Source organism: Seriola aureovittata, chromosome 12, assembly GCF_021018895.1.
Source record: "Seriola aureovittata isolate HTS-2021-v1 ecotype China chromosome 12, ASM2101889v1, whole genome shotgun sequence".
Lineage (NCBI taxonomy): Eukaryota > Metazoa > Chordata > Actinopteri > Carangiformes > Carangidae > Seriola > Seriola aureovittata.
The window spans coordinates 15,880,957-15,898,495 of NC_079375.1; the positions used below are offsets into that span (position 1 = coordinate 15,880,957).

At 45.0% G+C, this 17,539-nt stretch overlaps 1 protein-coding gene across 3 annotated transcripts in view; it reads left to right on the top strand.

The window, feature by feature from the left end:
• LOC130179492 (ephrin type-B receptor 1-B) overlaps positions 1 to 17,539 on the top strand; it is a 159,857-nt gene that overhangs the window by 4,657 nt on the left and 137,661 nt on the right. For 2 of the 3 annotated variants that reach the window (XM_056392504.1, XM_056392506.1), the window contains exon 1: positions 1,416 to 1,674. The exons of the other annotated variant lie outside the window; for it this stretch is intronic. In XM_056392504.1, the coding sequence (XP_056248479.1) occupies positions 1,614 to 1,674 (61 nt within the window). In that variant the 5' untranslated portion in view covers positions 1,416 to 1,613. Of the gene's footprint in view, positions 1 to 1,415; positions 1,675 to 17,539 lie in introns of those variants that run through there. 3 annotated transcript variants of the gene reach the window in all.

Sequence of the window (17,539 nt, forward strand, 5' to 3'; positions counted from 1 at the left end):
GGAACAACCATTTATTAAGTGTGAGTCACTTTTCATTTACAATGTGTTTGAGTTTTGTCATTGTAAAGGTTAGGAGTTGAATCGCAAAGGGGCACAAGAGATAGATGCGGTGAAAACAGTTCAGTCTTGGTGGAAAAAAAAGAAAGTAGCTGGCCTCTTTAGGGTCAACACAAAATAGCTATACAGTGTAACATAGGTGTTAAGTTCAGAAGCTACACAATATTTTTGAAAACCCTACTTTCCAATCCATTCATTAAGTCCATAAAAAGTAAAGCAGGTAAAAAAGTATCTGGGCCAGTGTGCTGTGAAGGGACAGCACTGAAGTATTAGGCCATCCAGTGGCCCGGGGTAAAACCAGGCCTACTCAGGCTGTAGATTAACAACCCCATCCCACATCTTCTGCCCGGGGGACTTGGGGGACATATCTAGCCCAAGACAGGTGTATGGTTCTGGGCTACAGGGTGGCAACTGCCCCCTTCCTCTGTTGCGGCAGACCCTGGTTCTCTGTGTCCCTGCGGGGGAAAGGCTCATTGTGTGTACCATCTGTTGCGATACACGTGCAGACAAAAGGGGTGAGAGGGGCAAAGGGTGGGAGCTGATGTGCAACGCCTGTTTAATATCATTACGAGGTGCAGCTGAATTTTCTAATGGTGTTAAAGAACATCTTGATTGTAAATGGGGTCTGTGCACTTGTGTGGAGCATAATCAGAGAGTGAGGTTGCCAGACTAGGCTATTTGACACTTTTCAAAAAAATGTATATCAATGGACATTTTTTTGAAAATGTATGTTGACATACATTTTTGTATGTTATGTTGAAATGAGGGGTCCAGAAGTCTGAGACTTGGCATATAAACCATCAGGCTGCTCTTTCTTCACAGAGTGAAAAACAGCTCAACTAGCTTTTTAATCTTGTTGAGTAAAAGATCCTTGTGATTCTTATAAATGAAAAATGTCCCTAGTCAAGATGATGTTCCGTGTAGAACACAGAGGGGACGTGAGGATAGCCATAAGAGACATCACTGAGTCTGATAAATGGTTGAACAGCAGGATTATTTTTGAAGCACAGGCTGACAGACCACTCAACAAAGTGTACAGCCGTTTAGATCGTCTCCCATGGGGGTTAAGGCTTGGCTCTAGGTTTTTTTTTTTTTTTCTTTACGGCAGTAGCTACCGTAACCCGACTGGTGGCGCTATTTCCCTTCAGTGCAGCGGACGCCGCTTCAAATAGGTCAAGGAAAAGTTTTGTGTTTTGACAATGCGTGGTGGGCGGAGCGGCGGGCTGTCGATTGGTTAGTGAGTTTCAGCTCCCGGTCGGTGATTGGCCCCGGCGCTCCACCGGGGCCGTGAGCAGGCAATGTAGGGTCCCCCCCTCCTCTCCTCTCCTCCACAACCCCACCACCACCCCCGCCCCCTTTGCTCCTCGCACCCCCTCGGTCCCTACACTCCGCTCTTCCCCTGCGCTGATTGTCACACATTGTTTACTACGGCTTGAAATGTGACTCACAACTCAGGCTATCTGGTGGAGTACCGCTCTGACAACTGAGGGATTCTTTTGACGCGCGCCGTGCGTCTTGGTTATTTGGGGACACGCTGTGGAGACTACCCTTCTGCCATGACAGTGGATTTGTTTGCGCTTTTATGCGTGCTGGTCATCACATCCTCTGCGATGGAAGGTAAATGAGAAATTGGGATCATACTTTGTTGTAGATTTGGATAAATGCTCTCCTCTCCAAGACGCGCTCGGCACCTTGGGGGATGCTGGCAACGTTTTTGTGGTTGGGCAGCGCTCCGCCACTGGCATTAGAGATACAGGGATGACATGCACGTGGATCGCAGCAGATTGCCGTGGTTATCCCTTTATGTCGGAGCGGCAGTCCTCCCGCTCCGCTGCTTGTCACTGATGCTGCCCCTCTATGCGAAGAGTGACACTTTGTCCCATTTGAATCTGATTTTGAAATGCGGTTTTTAATTGCTTACGGTAGTTTATAGGCGGCTATATAAGCATGTTTTCCCACTCTTTAGTCTTCCTTGTTCTTCGCGGCAGCGTGCAGGACAGGAGGAGTCTCCTCCTTAAACTGTAGGCTAATATTTTAAATTGTGACTATCCCATGAGAAATCAGTTTTCCCTCAGTAAGAAACGAAGGCTACATTGTAAGTGTCTGTCACACCTGCAATGATTCCTGTCACGTTTTCTCATTAAATTGTACATATGAAATACCATTACCACAAGCCCCTGAGCATCAGTCTGTAGCTTTTTGAATTTGCCGAGACAAACTCTTGAGATTGTGGATTGTGCTGACTGTAAATATCCATGTGACCGGGGATTTTATTCTGGGGTAAATTTCTCACTTTTAGAAAATCAACAACTCGATGAAAAGAAAGAAAAACCCACTGGGCTGCCTCTCCCCTTTTCTCAGACTGTCCCTGTATTTCTTTCTCTTCATCCATCCCCATTTCATTCTTTCTGTCTTTGTCTTTATTTCCTCCTTTTTTTTTTTCCCCCTCTCACGCACCCATCTGGACAAGCAGTGGTGCCACCAGTAGCTAATATCTCCTCAGTTAAACATGTTTTTCATTTCCGCTGTGGGCCCCTGGGGACCGAGCACTGGGCTGTAGCCTCAGACATTAGCTGCTGGATAGATATCCCAGCAGCACCACAGTGTCTTCTCTTACTTTATTGTACAGTAGCTCATCCTCACCAATAAAGCATACACAGGAACACACCAGCTTCCCCGCGGCTGCCTGTATCCACCCCCAAAAGCATAAATAAGTAAATTAGAAGCACAAATAAAACAAGTTTTCTCACATGCAGCTTTTCTCTTTAATCATTTACAACTCTGCTCCTGGACTGTTCCCAGCTCAGGCTGTGCTCTGTAATTCGGTGGTGGCTTTCTTGTTTGTGCTCATCAGATTTCAACACAGCTATGGATACCAAGCCCAGGCCCAAATTGCTACCTCTTTGAGGGTGGATATTTTCAGGTTCAAATGTTTACCCGATGTGAAATGACAGCAGAAATGTCAATTCAGAGAGATGGGTGGAGGAGGGGGTAGGGAGGAGTGAAATTTCCCCCTGCTTGGAAAGGGGTGTGGGATTTCTGCTTAAAAAGATGGGATGAGAAAGAAACAGATGGGCAGGGAGATGGCCCCTGGGTTACCTCAGTAACAAGGATGAAAGTGATTTCCTTGTTTGGGTCGCTAATTGAAAGGAGGTTGTCCCATGGGCAGGTTAAAATCTTCACTGATCTGAACTCCAATCTGTTGCTCTTTCATTTTTTTTTATTTTTTTTTTTGTTGTGTGTGTGTGTGTTTGTGTGTGGGTGTGTGTGGGAGAGAGTGGAGCCATAGACCACATTATCCCTGCCTTCCAGTCACCCTTAATCTGATTACAAGTCCAAATCAGCCACAAAATGTCAGAGGTGTGTGTGTGTGTGTGTGTGTGTGTGTGTGTGTGTGTGTGTGTGTGTGTGTGTGCGTGTGCGTGTGCGTGTGCGTGTGCGTGGACCTGTGTCGGTAACTTTAGAGTGAGGAGCAGTCCTGACCATATGGACACGTAGTTGCGATGAATTGAATGAATTATTAGACCTGTCTACATATGCACACACTTACAGTAAACACTACACATACACACACACACACGCATGCACACACACACACCATTAATGAACTGAGTAACTATGGAATGGAAATCATAAGGAGGCAAGCATGAAAGGATGGATAGATGGGAGAATAGCAAATGAGATTGAGAATTGAAAGGTTGTGGTGTGTGTGTGTGTGTGTGTGTGTGTGTGTGTGTGTATGTTACAGTGTAAAGTGGTGTGTTTTTGTGTCTCTGCGAGGTGCGATGAAGGACCAGAACAGTTAAATCGAGTGTGAAGTTGATTATAGAACTTTGAATGTGTTGGATTCAAGGTCTAGACAGAGCCACACACACACACACACACACACACGCACACACACGCACGCACGCACACATGCACACACGCAATCCCACACACATGAAGACATGATGGCAGCAAACAGAAATGCATTCACTGACAAGTTATTGAAGAGTGGTGGAGGCGCAGTCAGACCCAAAGCAGAGGGCTAACAGAGAGGAGAGTGAAGACGGGGATTTGCATGCTATTAGAAAAAGAAGCATGTGCACTGCTCTGTTTCACCCTCATTTGTCTTCTCTCTCCATTTCTCCCTATCCTCTTCACCTTTTTCTCTGCCCACTTTCATCTACACCTCCCTTTCTCCCCCTCATTTCTCTATCCCACTCTGTCTTCCATAATTCTCTTCACTAATCTCTCCATTCGCCCCTCTTGTCTCTCTCCTCACTTCTTCTGCTCGCTCTCTCTCGCTCTCTCTCTCTCTCTGTCTCCCTCTCTCTCTCTCCGTGGTGTGCGGATGCTTCTCGCCAACAGCAGCAGTAATTCTCCCCTACTTACAGAGCCATTGCTTATTTCTGTTTGCCCTTAAACCAATTAGGCTTAGATAAGCCCGCTCTTTTAACGGCCTGGAACAGGGTGGTGGAGGGAGGAGGAACGAAGGGACGGGGGATGAAACAGCGGTTGAAAGATAGACGGAGATCGAGGGAGATAAAAAGATGAGGGAGACAGGAGGGAGGTCTGCGAGTTTAAAAAAAAAAAAAAAAAAGATATAGTACGCATGTTTTACAGATGAGCAGCCTGCAATTGAACAAGGCTGTGGAAGTAAGCAAACACTGGGCTGCCTAAGTTATCTGACATACAGTAGACACCTGAGCCATGCAGCAACAGGGGCAAAGCAGCAGCAGCATCCAGTATGAGTATGATAAGAGAACATTAGTAGTGTGCTGTTACCAGTCCCTAAGGATGGTTTGTTAAGTACCTGTACTCTATTGTGGTAATGCCTCATCCTTCAGGGGCCAAGTTGATGGAATAGAGAATACTGTTGCTTGAATTAACAACAATTATAAAGTAATACTTACAGTGATCAGAACTACGTACTGCTGATGTGCAAAAAAAAAAACAGAAGCATCAGTGCGGTTAGAGGACAGAGCATCTTCCAGCCCCTGTCTCCGCAACTGACCGCTTTGCTGAAGTGTTCTTGAGCAAGACACTGACTCATCTCGGTGTGATAATGTGCGATAGCTGACCCACTGTACTGACCTCACCGCTGAGTGAGGTCAGCATCTGCCTCCTGGGATTCATAAAGTATCATATTATTGATATTATTACTATTCCCTCAGCAGGCTGTCTTTCTAAGAGCAGTGAAGCTACTGGAGTTGTGCTAGAACTGACTTTTGAGTAGTAGCCTGGCAAAGGTAGCGTCCAGCTTTGACAGACCACAATTGTTGCTGCTTTGAGTCGTGATTTAGGAAAGGCTCGTGAGACCTTTCCTTGAGTCAGGTGTCTGCTTGAGGAGGGCGTACAGTCCTGTTGATGATTGGTAGTTCTCTGCTTCAACTAGACATCAGCAATTACACGGATCACAAACTGGGCTGCCGCTGGTTTTTGTTTCACGTCAACAGGAGGATTTCACCTGTAATATCCATCAAAATCAGTCTGAAGCAAGAATAGGCCGTGTAGATACAAAATAATGCTTCATTTGATTTTTTTTTCTTTTTTGGAAAGGGATGAACAGCACACTGCAGGCTCTCATGTTGGTCCATTATGTCTGGTCAGGCTCAAATGATTCTCAGTTGTTTCCCAGACTTAAACCTTGCACCAAATACTGAGCTTGTAGTGAGCTAGACTGGCTTTGTGAGGCTAGTGTAGTGCTGAGTTAAGAATTCTGTGCTGCTCAGTGTGCGAGTTGGGTATGCATGTGAGCGCGCCGGCTGTGCGGAGCCTGTAAAAAAAAAAAAAAAAAGAAAAAGAAAAAAGAGTGCTGTTGAGTCTCTAATGGATGTGAATGTAAGATTGCTCCTTTCCTCCTCTCTCTCATTTGAAATGGTGAGAAAAGAAAATAATGAAAATATAAGAATAATGTAGGTCTGTGGGTTGAGGATGTGTAAGACTGTGTGTGTGCGTGTGTGTGTGTGTGTGTGCTCACATGAGTGTACAAGTGTATTTTGGCCCTAGGCACTACCGCTGACCTGGGACCACCTGAAGTAGAAATCAATTTTGCACTCGTTTTGTACCACCGTGTGTGTATTGTACGTTTGGATGCCTGTGTCGTCAGTACACTGCTAAAGCCATTATAGCTGGCAGGGGCAGCAGACATGGCCTCCTCCCATAATGGAGCCTTTATTTTGCCCACAGTGAAAAGACTACTCGGTGTTAAGGTGTGCTTACGCAGCCTAGTCAGCTATGACGACCCCCAGTGCAAACCCCTGCCTGCAGCTCATGTACCTGTAGTGCTGTAAATGTGTTGTGCTGCCTCTTCTGTGAAAAGTATTGTGCTTGCATGCAGGCAAAGAATCTGTGGTCTGTGCAGGTTTTGTATGGTTTTTTTTTTTCACATATTGCAGTATAATGCATAGCGCGTATTTTCTCTTGGCTAATATGATCACTGGCTCCCCACACTCTCTCTGTTTCTCTCGCTCTTTCTCTTTCTCTCACATGCACACACACACACACACACACACACACACACACACACACACACACTCTCACTCCCTCTCACAGTTCACCCTACCCCAGAGACATCTGAGCTTTGGGAAGGCCAGATGGTGGATGCAGGTTGGGGGCTGGTATGCATGTGCACATTTTTGTGTACATCTCAGTGTGAGAATGAATGGTATCAGCGGTGAATGGAGGGAGAGAGAGATAAAGATGAAAGCAGTATGCACTGTACTGTATGTGTGTTTTTGTGCATATTTATTTATCCTTTTCCATGCCATACCCGACTTGAGACTCCCGTTTCCTTCCCTTGCCGGGGAGATATTTTCTGTTTTTGACCACGTCGTCTCCCTGCGCCTTTGACACGTTCCCGTGTTCAGAGATTTGCTGCAGAGATGCTATCAGCAGTGTTAGGTGCCACCCGTTTTGCTTCGTGCTTGGCCCTTATCAGAGCAGGTGGCTGACTGTGGGAAGAGGGCTGAGGACTTATCTGTGCAATCTCGGGGAGAAGCAGACCTAATGCATCAGCAACATACGAAACACATTAGAGCGCCGGAGTGAAAGCGGTGACGCTCGTGACACAGTTCAGCCTCAAACTGTGTGAGTCATCTGTTTCCTGGTAAAGCCAGTCCTCTTAAATGGCGAGCACACAACACTGGCGCGCACGCACGCACGCACGCACGCACGCACACACACACACACACACGGACATACTCACCAAGGCTTGATGTGCACAAGAGCGCAAACTTAAGAGATAACCCTCCAGGCCACACCTAGTGGAAAATGGCAATGCTTGTAATTGATTGGGCGCAGTGACCCAGCTTCCCCACCACTCAGAGATGGTGTGGTGTGAAAAATGTGCTTTTTCTCATTCTCTTTCTGTCTCACAGGCCTTTTCCTCTCCATTATCACCTGTCCTAGAGATTGGGTGACAGTTGTTCAGTCAGCAGGAAAGGGGAGCCTCTTCGATATTTGTTGAGTTGAGAGGCGAGAAGAGAAAGCATTGATTATCGAGTCTTATTTCCCACTGTTCACGCAGCCTGGCTCCTGGGGCCTCTATGTTTACAGCCCCATATTCACCGTTTCTCCTCCAGCCGATGGCCCCTTCTTGCCCCTGTCCAACCCAACCCTCCCTACATCAGCTCGGGCCAGCCCAGATCCACAAAGGCTTGTTGTTGACTCGACTTCCTGGCTGTTCCTTCTTCCGTGCCAGATTGTTCTTTTTTTTTTTTTTTTTTCTTTTAAACGACTTTAATTTTAATTAAATCTGAGAGTAGTTGCAACATGTCGTCCCCTCCCTTCTGTCCCACCTTCTCGCTCAAAATGTCCTGCCTGGGAATAATTGGTTGTTTCTCCTTGCTTCTCTCCCTCTTTTCTCCCTCACCTGCCCCCCCCCCCCTTTTTTTTTTTTAGTTAAAAACAGATGCATTTATGAAGCATTATACGGTTTACTACGAGGAAAAAGTGAAATATGAGCCTGTCCCTCTGAAGACGTAGTAGACGCAGCCCTGGCAGGAACAGGAAAAGAGTAAAGAGACTGTTGGGGTTGTTAGCTTGTAGGAACAAAGAGGTTCATTTATGATTGTTATAATGAGATCTGTTTTTGAGTCAGGCCCAGAATGATTTAATTTGACTTTTAAGCCCTACGGCTCAGGCTTAAGGGCTGCAAGTGGGAAGGCTGGCGGGACAGAGGCAGACGAGGGAGTGGGAGGAGGCAGGTATATATTGGTGCAGTGGTTTTGCAACTTTCAGTGTGTGGGAAACTTTTTAAAGTCTACAATAAGACTGATAAGAATATCAATTTAGCACACACACACAAGCTCCCCTGCATATCGCTGTGTTTATTTAGAAAATCTCTTGCCTAAATGTACATGATACGAAGTTGCTACTGTACAAGAAAAGAAAAAAAACCCCACAAAATAACAACTTTGTGGTACTTTTTCCACTTTAAGTGATTCAGCAGCCCAGAGGATGGTGCCGTTCCAGCGCTCAGAGGAATTAATGGCAGAACGTTAATAGGGCTGAAATTACCAGCACTGGTGGAAGCTGCTCCACTTCCGATTAAATAAAAGCCGGCTTGTCCACAGGCTGTTTCTCATAGGGACTGACAATCACACACACTCACGCACACACGAGCACAGATGTGAATGTGCGAGATACCCAACACACACACACACACACACACACACACACACACACACACTCACAGCAGCCATACACACACACACACACATAGCTTTGATGTGTGGAAAGGAAATGAGTAGAGACGGAGAGCTAAGGGCTTGGGCCTGGGGCCTGTCCCATTATTAATGAGTAAGTGCCAGCGCCTCTCCCAGGTTCAGGACATGTGGACATATTTCACCATTTGCCTGCCCTTCTCCTCACCATAAATGTAATCTCTTATTAAACACTGGGTTCTTGGCAAGAGAGGGGCAGATAGAGAGAAATCGTCCATGAATATTTGTGTCTCGGTGTGTGTGTGTGTGTGTGTGTGTGTGTGTGTGTGTGTGTGTCTGCGCTAGCGTGAGGAATGGAAATTGTGTTACTGGAGAGAAATGAAGTGCCCGCACAGCGCAAAATGGAATGCCAGCTTCTGAGAGGGACACTGATGGGGCCAATAAGTAGCAGTTTTCACCCAGCATAACACTGAGCCCCTCTGCCAGGCAGATTTCTGTCTGCCCTGCGCTGTCCACTTCTCTAGCTGGATGAGAAGAAAGCGTTTTTTCTTTTTTAGAGGTAATTAACTATTGATTTGAAGCACAGAGGGTAATGGGGAATGAGTGGACAGCATCTCGATCTACCAGCAGTTGCCTTGCTGGCTAGACTACAACTAGAAAAGTGACAGGGTGAAAGAGGCACTTCCCTAAAAGAGCCAAGGTCAAAGGTGTTTTGTTTGGCTTTCAAGTTCTTTTTCTCTAAATTTGGATAAAGAGAATAAACAGAAAAAAGAAAACAGACCAGTAATCAGGAGCCAAAAATCCAAGTTTGTGCATCTAATATTTAGTATTATTGAATACATTTCCCCCAGTTTTGAATATTTAATATATTCATGCTTTGTTTTGATGGCCGGCTTGACAGACTGATCCGAGCCCAAGCTGACCCATTGACCCACCCGTCTCCTTCATGAATAGTTATAACAGTATCGGGCCAAGGTGACTCATTTTAATGCGATGCTGCCTGAGGTCACACCACAACCAAACGTCCGCGTGTCATAAATCTTACCCTTATGATATTGACCATTTATTTTCAGCACGTGATTAAATGAGTCAAGGGGACATTTCCCACGAAAAGATGCTGCTCTGTTCCTTCCTCTGTGTCCTCCTGCTACAGATCCATGCGCTAGTCTTTTTTGTTAGAGGCGAGTTAGAGGACAAGGATGAGGACTCATTTGTGCACAAGAACAGAGGCGAGAAAGGACGACGAGACAGAGGGGGAGAGAGGGATAGGCCTGTATCTGCCTACGATCTTATTTGTGCTAATGAGGAGGCTGGTGGTTCTGGCTGCTAACCCTTAAGCACATTCAGCCCTTTTAGAGTGTGCATGCCGGCATGTGTCTTTGTGAGAGCACATCTCCTTGAGTGTGGGGAGTGTGATTTGCCTTTTTATGAAAAAAGCAAACAAAAAAAAACTCTGTACGCGGTAATGAATGATGTGGAGAGGATTGTTTGTTGCGGTGAGTCATACCAGTGTATGGACTTGCTGTTTGCTGATGGCTTGGGGATTAACGTTGCGATTAAATCAATGCACGACGCCTTGATTCGACTTGTTAGCAAAAGCAGTCTCAAGACGTACACTCCCAACCCAAACCTGTTCTGTAATGGGGCTCAGTGAACAGCATAAAATTCATGCCCCCCCCTCCTCCTCGCCTCCAATTGTTCCCTCCCTCTTCATCCCTTATTCCTATGAAGTCTTTCCCCTCCCTGCTTTCTCCCAAGGCTGGGCATTTAAAGCGGCATGCCTTTGATGTGAGCTTCACACACTGTTAGACACCCACTCATCAGATTGACACTGATGTCTGGGCGGAGTCAGCCCATTTCTGAGAGCTGGGGAAATGAACTGCTGGAATATACTGTACACACATATGGCGCGGCGTCAGGTAGATTTTAAATAAAGCAAAGTGCTATGTGGACAAGAGTGAACAGATGTGCTTTATTCAGATGCACAAATTTTCCAGGATGGCCGTGCTGCACTCAACTGATGATATGTCAAGATGACAAACGTTCCCACTGAGCCGAGCTGAACGTAATTGTACGGCGGCATTCCAGGGCTGGATTTTACAACTGTGTCATATCAGTTGTAGAGGAAATTCTGTTAATATCAAAAGATATATCATACATGTAATGTGAGATTATTAATGTGTAATATCAAACTCTGGCCTCTTTTATCATAAATTCTCTATATAAATGCATAGCGGCACAGCCTCGGATCTCTCTTACAGACTCAGTGGGTGATAAATGATTTGTAAAGGCCTAACTAGACAGGAAGTGTGTAATGTTTGTACGAATAGTATGCGAGTGTATGTTGTGCTTTAAATCAGCTCCCACAAATGATCACATATATTTGTGTGTCTGGTTCTCAGAGAGAGACAGAACTAAACTTATGTGAGTGTGATAGTATAATATCCATTATGATTATGATAGGGATTTGCATATCATAGTATTTTAAGGTACAGAGCCGAGCCAACATTTTCGAGTTTGACATAACAGCAATTACAATTTGATAACTTTTTAATATCACAATTACATTTAACATAAATAAAAAAAACAAAAACTTTTGTTTACAGGGACGACAGGAACCACTGCACCAACACATCCTTGCATCATGATATCCTATACAAACACTGTCCGTCACACATCGTCAGTTAATGGCTTAATCAAAGCTCTAGTAAAGTGTAGCTAAAGTGTGTAATTTAATGACCATTTAACATGACGTTTGTGTTCACTCCAGCAATTCATCATGTCCGTAGGTTCATCGTGTTCTGTAGGTTGTCACGTTGCGGCCTCTGAACACCTAGACTCTTCTGCACGGTGTACAATAGTTTCCCTTCACTTTACCTTACCACTGAATCTTCTGAGCCTTTATCCTAACTTAACGTAATGTGCAGTAGAAACTCTTACATAATATAACTTCATATTTATTTACCTACAGCTAATGTTTGTAATAAAACTGTGAATATGTTCACATCTGGAGTTTGTTGAAAGCCATCACTGTGGATATCTTTGTAGAAACATGCTGATCTCTGTCAGGGAGGTCTTGGATATTTGTCTATATTTGTTTATGACTTGTATGCCAGAGAGCACAGAGCATTTCCCCTGGGAAAGGCCATCATTTCAGTATTAGAGTTCTTAAATTTGAATCAGGCTCATGACTCAGTTCCTCCCAATTGTTTCAGGTGGATATGTCATGTTCCAACCTGTGTTAAAGTCAATACTGACTGTGTAAAACCAATCACGAAACGGCTATCCAGCCTAAAGCGGCCGGCCAAGCAGAGTCATGCAGGGAGTTGTTGTAGTGACTGTCTCCCAGGCTTTTGTTCTCCCTGCCAAGGATTTAGTCTTCCCTTCCTCAGGCAACACAAAACAGGTTAGGGCGATGAAGAAACAATGCCTCAATAACTGTATAGATTTGAAAGCTGTGCGTGAGTGTGTTAGGCCAGTGCGATTTACAGACTCACGCTTGTTTTTGTCCGTCTTTTCTTCTTTTCTTTTTTTCTGGCCATCGAATGAAATCATGACACATGCTCTTGTCTCTCTGCGTGTTTTCACTCCCAAATTAACGTGTGACTGTCTATTGATACTGCCCGTGTTCTTTTATAATGCGTGTGGAGTAGGGTTTGTGTAACAGTGGATGACTCCCCTCTTTGAAACTGAATAAAGGGGCACCATTAAAAATCTTAACAGCCCACCTGGTGGCGATCATGTTTATGCTGTCTGAAAAAATAAATGTTCTCATTCCGAACGCTGGCTTTCGCTTCTCAAACATCACCCATCCATTTTTCACATTTCTGAAAACCACGGACAATGTTGACTCACCTAACCCAAGGTGGAACGGAGAGACACAGATGTGTAATACTCTCCTCATGTGATGGTTATGACTCCTGACAAGGTCACCGTGTGAGCCCCTGAAGGTGTGTATGTGTGTGCGAGCAGATCCAAGCTTGTATGGAAAAAAAACAAAAATCACTCGGCTTGCTCTAAAAGGCCGTTCAGACACCTGTCAATGATTGGCTGAAAAAGGACACCTTCCCTTTGCTGGTATTGACAGTTGAAAATGTAGAGGAAGTGTGGAGAGTGACTTGCATTTCTGCACATGTTCTCAATCAACTTGAAGCTCAGGTAATGCTTTGAAAATCTGCTTCCTTTGATAAACATCATGTGGCAGCTTCTAAAAGGAAAAGCATGATGGATGGTCATAGTGCCTCTAAAAAAGCGGAAAAGACAAAAGGCAAACAAGAAGCCTCTCTCTCTCTCTCTCTCTCACTTTTTTTCTCTCTCTCTCTCTCTCTTTCTCCCTCTCTCTCTCTCTCTCTCTCTCTCTCTCTCTCTCTCTCTCTCTCTCTCTCTCTCTCTCTCTCTCTCTCTCTGTCTGTCCCTTGCCTTGGCTCCGAAGATTGATTGTGAGTCGTCCAGGATGTATGAGCGGTGCGATCATATCATGGATCACAGCATGGGGAGGGAATGACAGATGTCGTGAGCATCCTCTGTTTATTTGAGAGGCGAGCGTGTGTCTGATGGATTGGTTGCGTTTGGTGGATACAAGGAAGATTTGTCATCTCTTATGTGTCTCCTTGTGTTTTTGTAAGTATTTAACCGGGCGAACAAAGGGTCTGTGCGCTGTCCCAAAGTTGGCCAGAAAACTACAAAAAACAAAGAAGGACATTTGTATTTTATATATGAAAGAATAGAATTATAAGTCAATAATTGCTTTCAGATGTAGTTCAATTATTGTCTTAACAGTTCCACATGCTCTTCTGGATCTATGTCCACCACTTCCCCAAGCACAGATCATTTTAATAGAGCATTTATCAAAAAAAAAAAAAAAAAAAGTAAAATCTTCCAGATTTAACATGACTTGAAGAAATGGGGCACCTCACTGGGGTGATGGGTAGTAAGGGGGCTACTGAGGGAAGGGTTAAGTGTGTTTCAGTCAAGGTCGTTTTGAATGGCATATGTATCCTATTTAGGTGCCTCCGAAACTACTGAGCAGTGTAGACATGAAGCGGCGTTGACAGCTCTGCTCTGCTGTGATTCCTACAGTCACACTGGAGATTAGTTACTGGACCAAACACTCACTCACACACACGTACACACACGTACACACACACACACACACACACACACACGCACTGACAAATACACAAGCTCCTCTGTTGTAAGCTGGACACAAGATCAGGCCATTAGTATGGAGGACCATTTCTACTCTAACAGCTCCTGATTGCTTTGCCTTTCACATCGCCGTGACATCAGCACATTGCTAATTGACAGATAATTGCCAATAATCACAAGATGGATCAGTGACAGTGCAATTAAAGGAGCTCGCTGCAGCTTGCCAGTTCTTTTAAGAAATCTGGACCCATAAGTTTGGCCCTGTTTAGTAGAGCAGGTTAATCAAATATTTATTTGCAAGAACAATTTTGGAAACGGTTCCCAATGACAGTGTTCGAAGTCCGATAAACTTTGGTTCACGTATTTTCATTGCGGAACTCTAGTTGTTTTATGGAAATTTTCGGGACTTTCCCTTTTCACGTGTGTATTACAATGTTTTGCTGCTACCTCCGTGAGAGATAACACTCAGGCGCTTGTAATAGGATCCTGTCTGTTGGGAGAAGATGGAGGAAATCACTGGGAGCTGGAATGTGCTTGACTAGTTCGTGTGGGTCAGTGGAGGAAGTGCCGGTGTGTGTGTTTGCGCGCGTGTGTGTGTGTATATATGTGTGTGTCAATGCAGGCATTTCTGTGTGTTGTCCAAAACTGTGTTTGCTCAGCGATAGAAAAACTGAAATGTGATATGAATATCCTCTCCATTCTTCCATGAAAGTACCTGAAAAAACCCCTGAAAGGGGCCCATTTAGGCTCGCTCCCAGACAATACAGCACAATGCCCCTGATGACAGCCTAACTGGTGGAGGAAATAGCCCTGCTAGGGCCAACATAATAGCGGAATATTCTGGAAGTCACAGGAGGGATATATGGAGGCAAATAGTCTTTTTCTAACATTCAGCGGAATGGTGTGTGTGTGTATTTGTGTGTCTGTGTGGGGTGTGTGTGTCTGACATACTGACCCTCTTTTCTGTATGCGCATCACAGTCTGTGATGTGCTAGATGTGTGAATTGGAGCCTTGCCTAGCCCGTCAATCAGATGAAGAGATCATTAGAGGTGTCATACTCAGATCTCTCATCTCTCTAATCAGCTGTCATACTAACAACACTAGCTCCTACATGTGTCTGTGCCCAGCTGCCAAATATAAGTCCATGATCTGGAGCTGAATACACAAAGGAATGTAAAACTTAGTCAATTTTGTTCAGGTGTCTTACCCATGGCGAGCAACACTTGGTTGTTCTTTCTTCCCATGATCCTCTAGTGGGCAAGAGATGACTCCATCTTGGGGTCCATATGGACCCCATGTTGGAGTCACGCTGCTCTCGAACAGTGGGGGAATGGCAATTAGCGCTACATTTGCTGAAGATGGCATGGAACCAGAGACCTGTCACCTCTGCTTCACAGCTCTGTTTTTGAAGACATGCATGTGTGTGCATGAACTTGTGTGTGTGTGTGTGTGTGTGTGTGTGTGTGTGTGTGTGTGTGTGTGTGTCAGCATGCATTAGGGGAGGGAGAATCATATCACGGCACCTGCTTCACAGCAGGGGACGGGGCTGCCTCACAGAGGCAAGGTGTGTATGTTCGTGTGTGTGCGAGGGGGGAAGGGCAGGGCGTAGCAATGGCATATTGTGTGTGATCAGAGGCAGAGCAGCATCTAAACACATGCGGTAACTTGTAATCAATGTTACCGCAGTTCCCTTTGGGTATGCTAATGTATTCTAAAATGCTAATGTATTTCAGTGCCAAACCCTTAAGTTGTATCATATGAGTGAATGAGCGATCATGCACACAGTGGCAATGAGATGGAAATCTGCTTGAGGAATGTCATCCAGTATCTTGGGAAAATTAATTCCCACACACAGTTACTGGGAAGACACATTGCGCGACTGCCGGCATATGGATTCCTTAGGTGGCAGCCATTGTATCATGTTTGCAAGAATTATTTGATCGCAGTTTAATAGTCCCTTTGATCTCTGTAGTGGAAGACTGATGTGACACAAAATGGTCGGCAAACCGTTGAGGCGGATGGGGGAATCTGTGTCTCTGATAGGACAGGCTACAGTCGCCCTGGAGACCGGCAATTGCAAGAACCCTGCTTTGAAACCCCTCGTGATCACAATACACCTGGATGTGATCATTTGAGATTGAGAAGAGTAAAGAAATATCCTCCTCATCTCTCTCTCTCTCTCTCACTGGAATTTCTTCATCTGAGCTTTTGTGCGTTTGCTTGATTATATAAAGTGTGATGGGATAGTTAGAGATCGGGTGTGTGTGTGTGCGTTTCTGGGTTTCGTTTGGCTGCCAAGGTACTTGTCTCTTTTGACTGACCTTGCTCAGACAGACACACCATTGTAAGATTTGCATGTTGGCAATGTTCGTTACATGGTGTAGGAGTTCCTTTTTTTTTTTTTTTTTTTGTCCCGAGGGACCCAAACACTCATTCATATAATTAACACACCTTCACAGCGCAAACGGCTCGTATGGAGTGTGCCTGGATTGATGGGGGTCCATGTAAAGTAGACACTTGAAATTTATTTTCTGCTTTGTTTCACCGTGTTGTCAGTCGGCCTTAATCAATAATTCTCCCTCCGTCTATCTCCCCCTCTCTCTCCCTCCACCCATTAGAGTGCCAGGTTGTGTAACATGTTGTTTGGCTTTGTACTCACAGATGATGACTTCTGACAGTTGCCCACACTTCTGGAATTAGCTTTGTGTAGCGAGTGTTCGAGTGCATGTGCGCGTTATGTGTGTGGTTTTTTTTTTTTTTTCTTTTTTTTTGATAAATATGCCCACTTGTGTGTTTTGTGTGTGTCTGTGAGCGCGCATGCTGATGACAGCTGACAGGGCCCACGCTTCTTAAATTAGCCTTGCTGTCTGGCCCTTGGGGAAGGCATGGATGTTCAGATATAGAGGAAGCTTTAATGCTACAATCCCTGCTTTCCTTCCCTATAGTATCGAACCGTGCTAGTCCCGCTCCTATGCCTCCGAGTCAGAGCGAACTTATCCCACAAACGATTACGACAAAGGGGAATCTGGAACTGGGCCCGGTGCCAGTTTGAGTGTTTATCATGGAAATGCTTTTCCCTTTTTAGTCTTTGAAGATGGCTTGCAAAGAGAAAATGGATGAAAAATGTTTTGCCTCTGCTTCATATATTTGCAGATTCCCTCCAAGTGTGCATGCTGTTGCTTTAAGATATTGAGTTTCTTTATGGCATTGAGTTGCGTTGAGCCTACAAAATATTTACATTCAGCATCTTCACTGTCAGCACTCCGGTAATTTATTCACAGCATAAAGCGGTGGTGAGGTTATTGTCAGCACTGTACGACTTGCAGTAACTGTAGAGTCACGGACGTTTGTCAGGGACATCCCTTCACTAATGAAGTTCAGTAGGTTAGTGGTTTTTAATGTGAGTCAAATGATTTTGGTATGTGGAGGTGATCATTGTGGCACTAGAGTGTATTGTGTGCCATTGTGTGTGTGTGTGTGACTGGATAGATGAAGGAATGAAAGGGTCCCCATGTGACTTGGGCTTTATTAAAGAGAAGTTAATGAGTTCCCTTGTCTGCCTCTCTCATTTTTCCTCCCCTCCCCATTTATTCTGAGCGCCATCTCTTCTCTATACTATCTCTCTAATATCCCTCTCGCTCATGCTGTTGTTCATACTATATTCACATTCTCGAGCGTGCTCCCG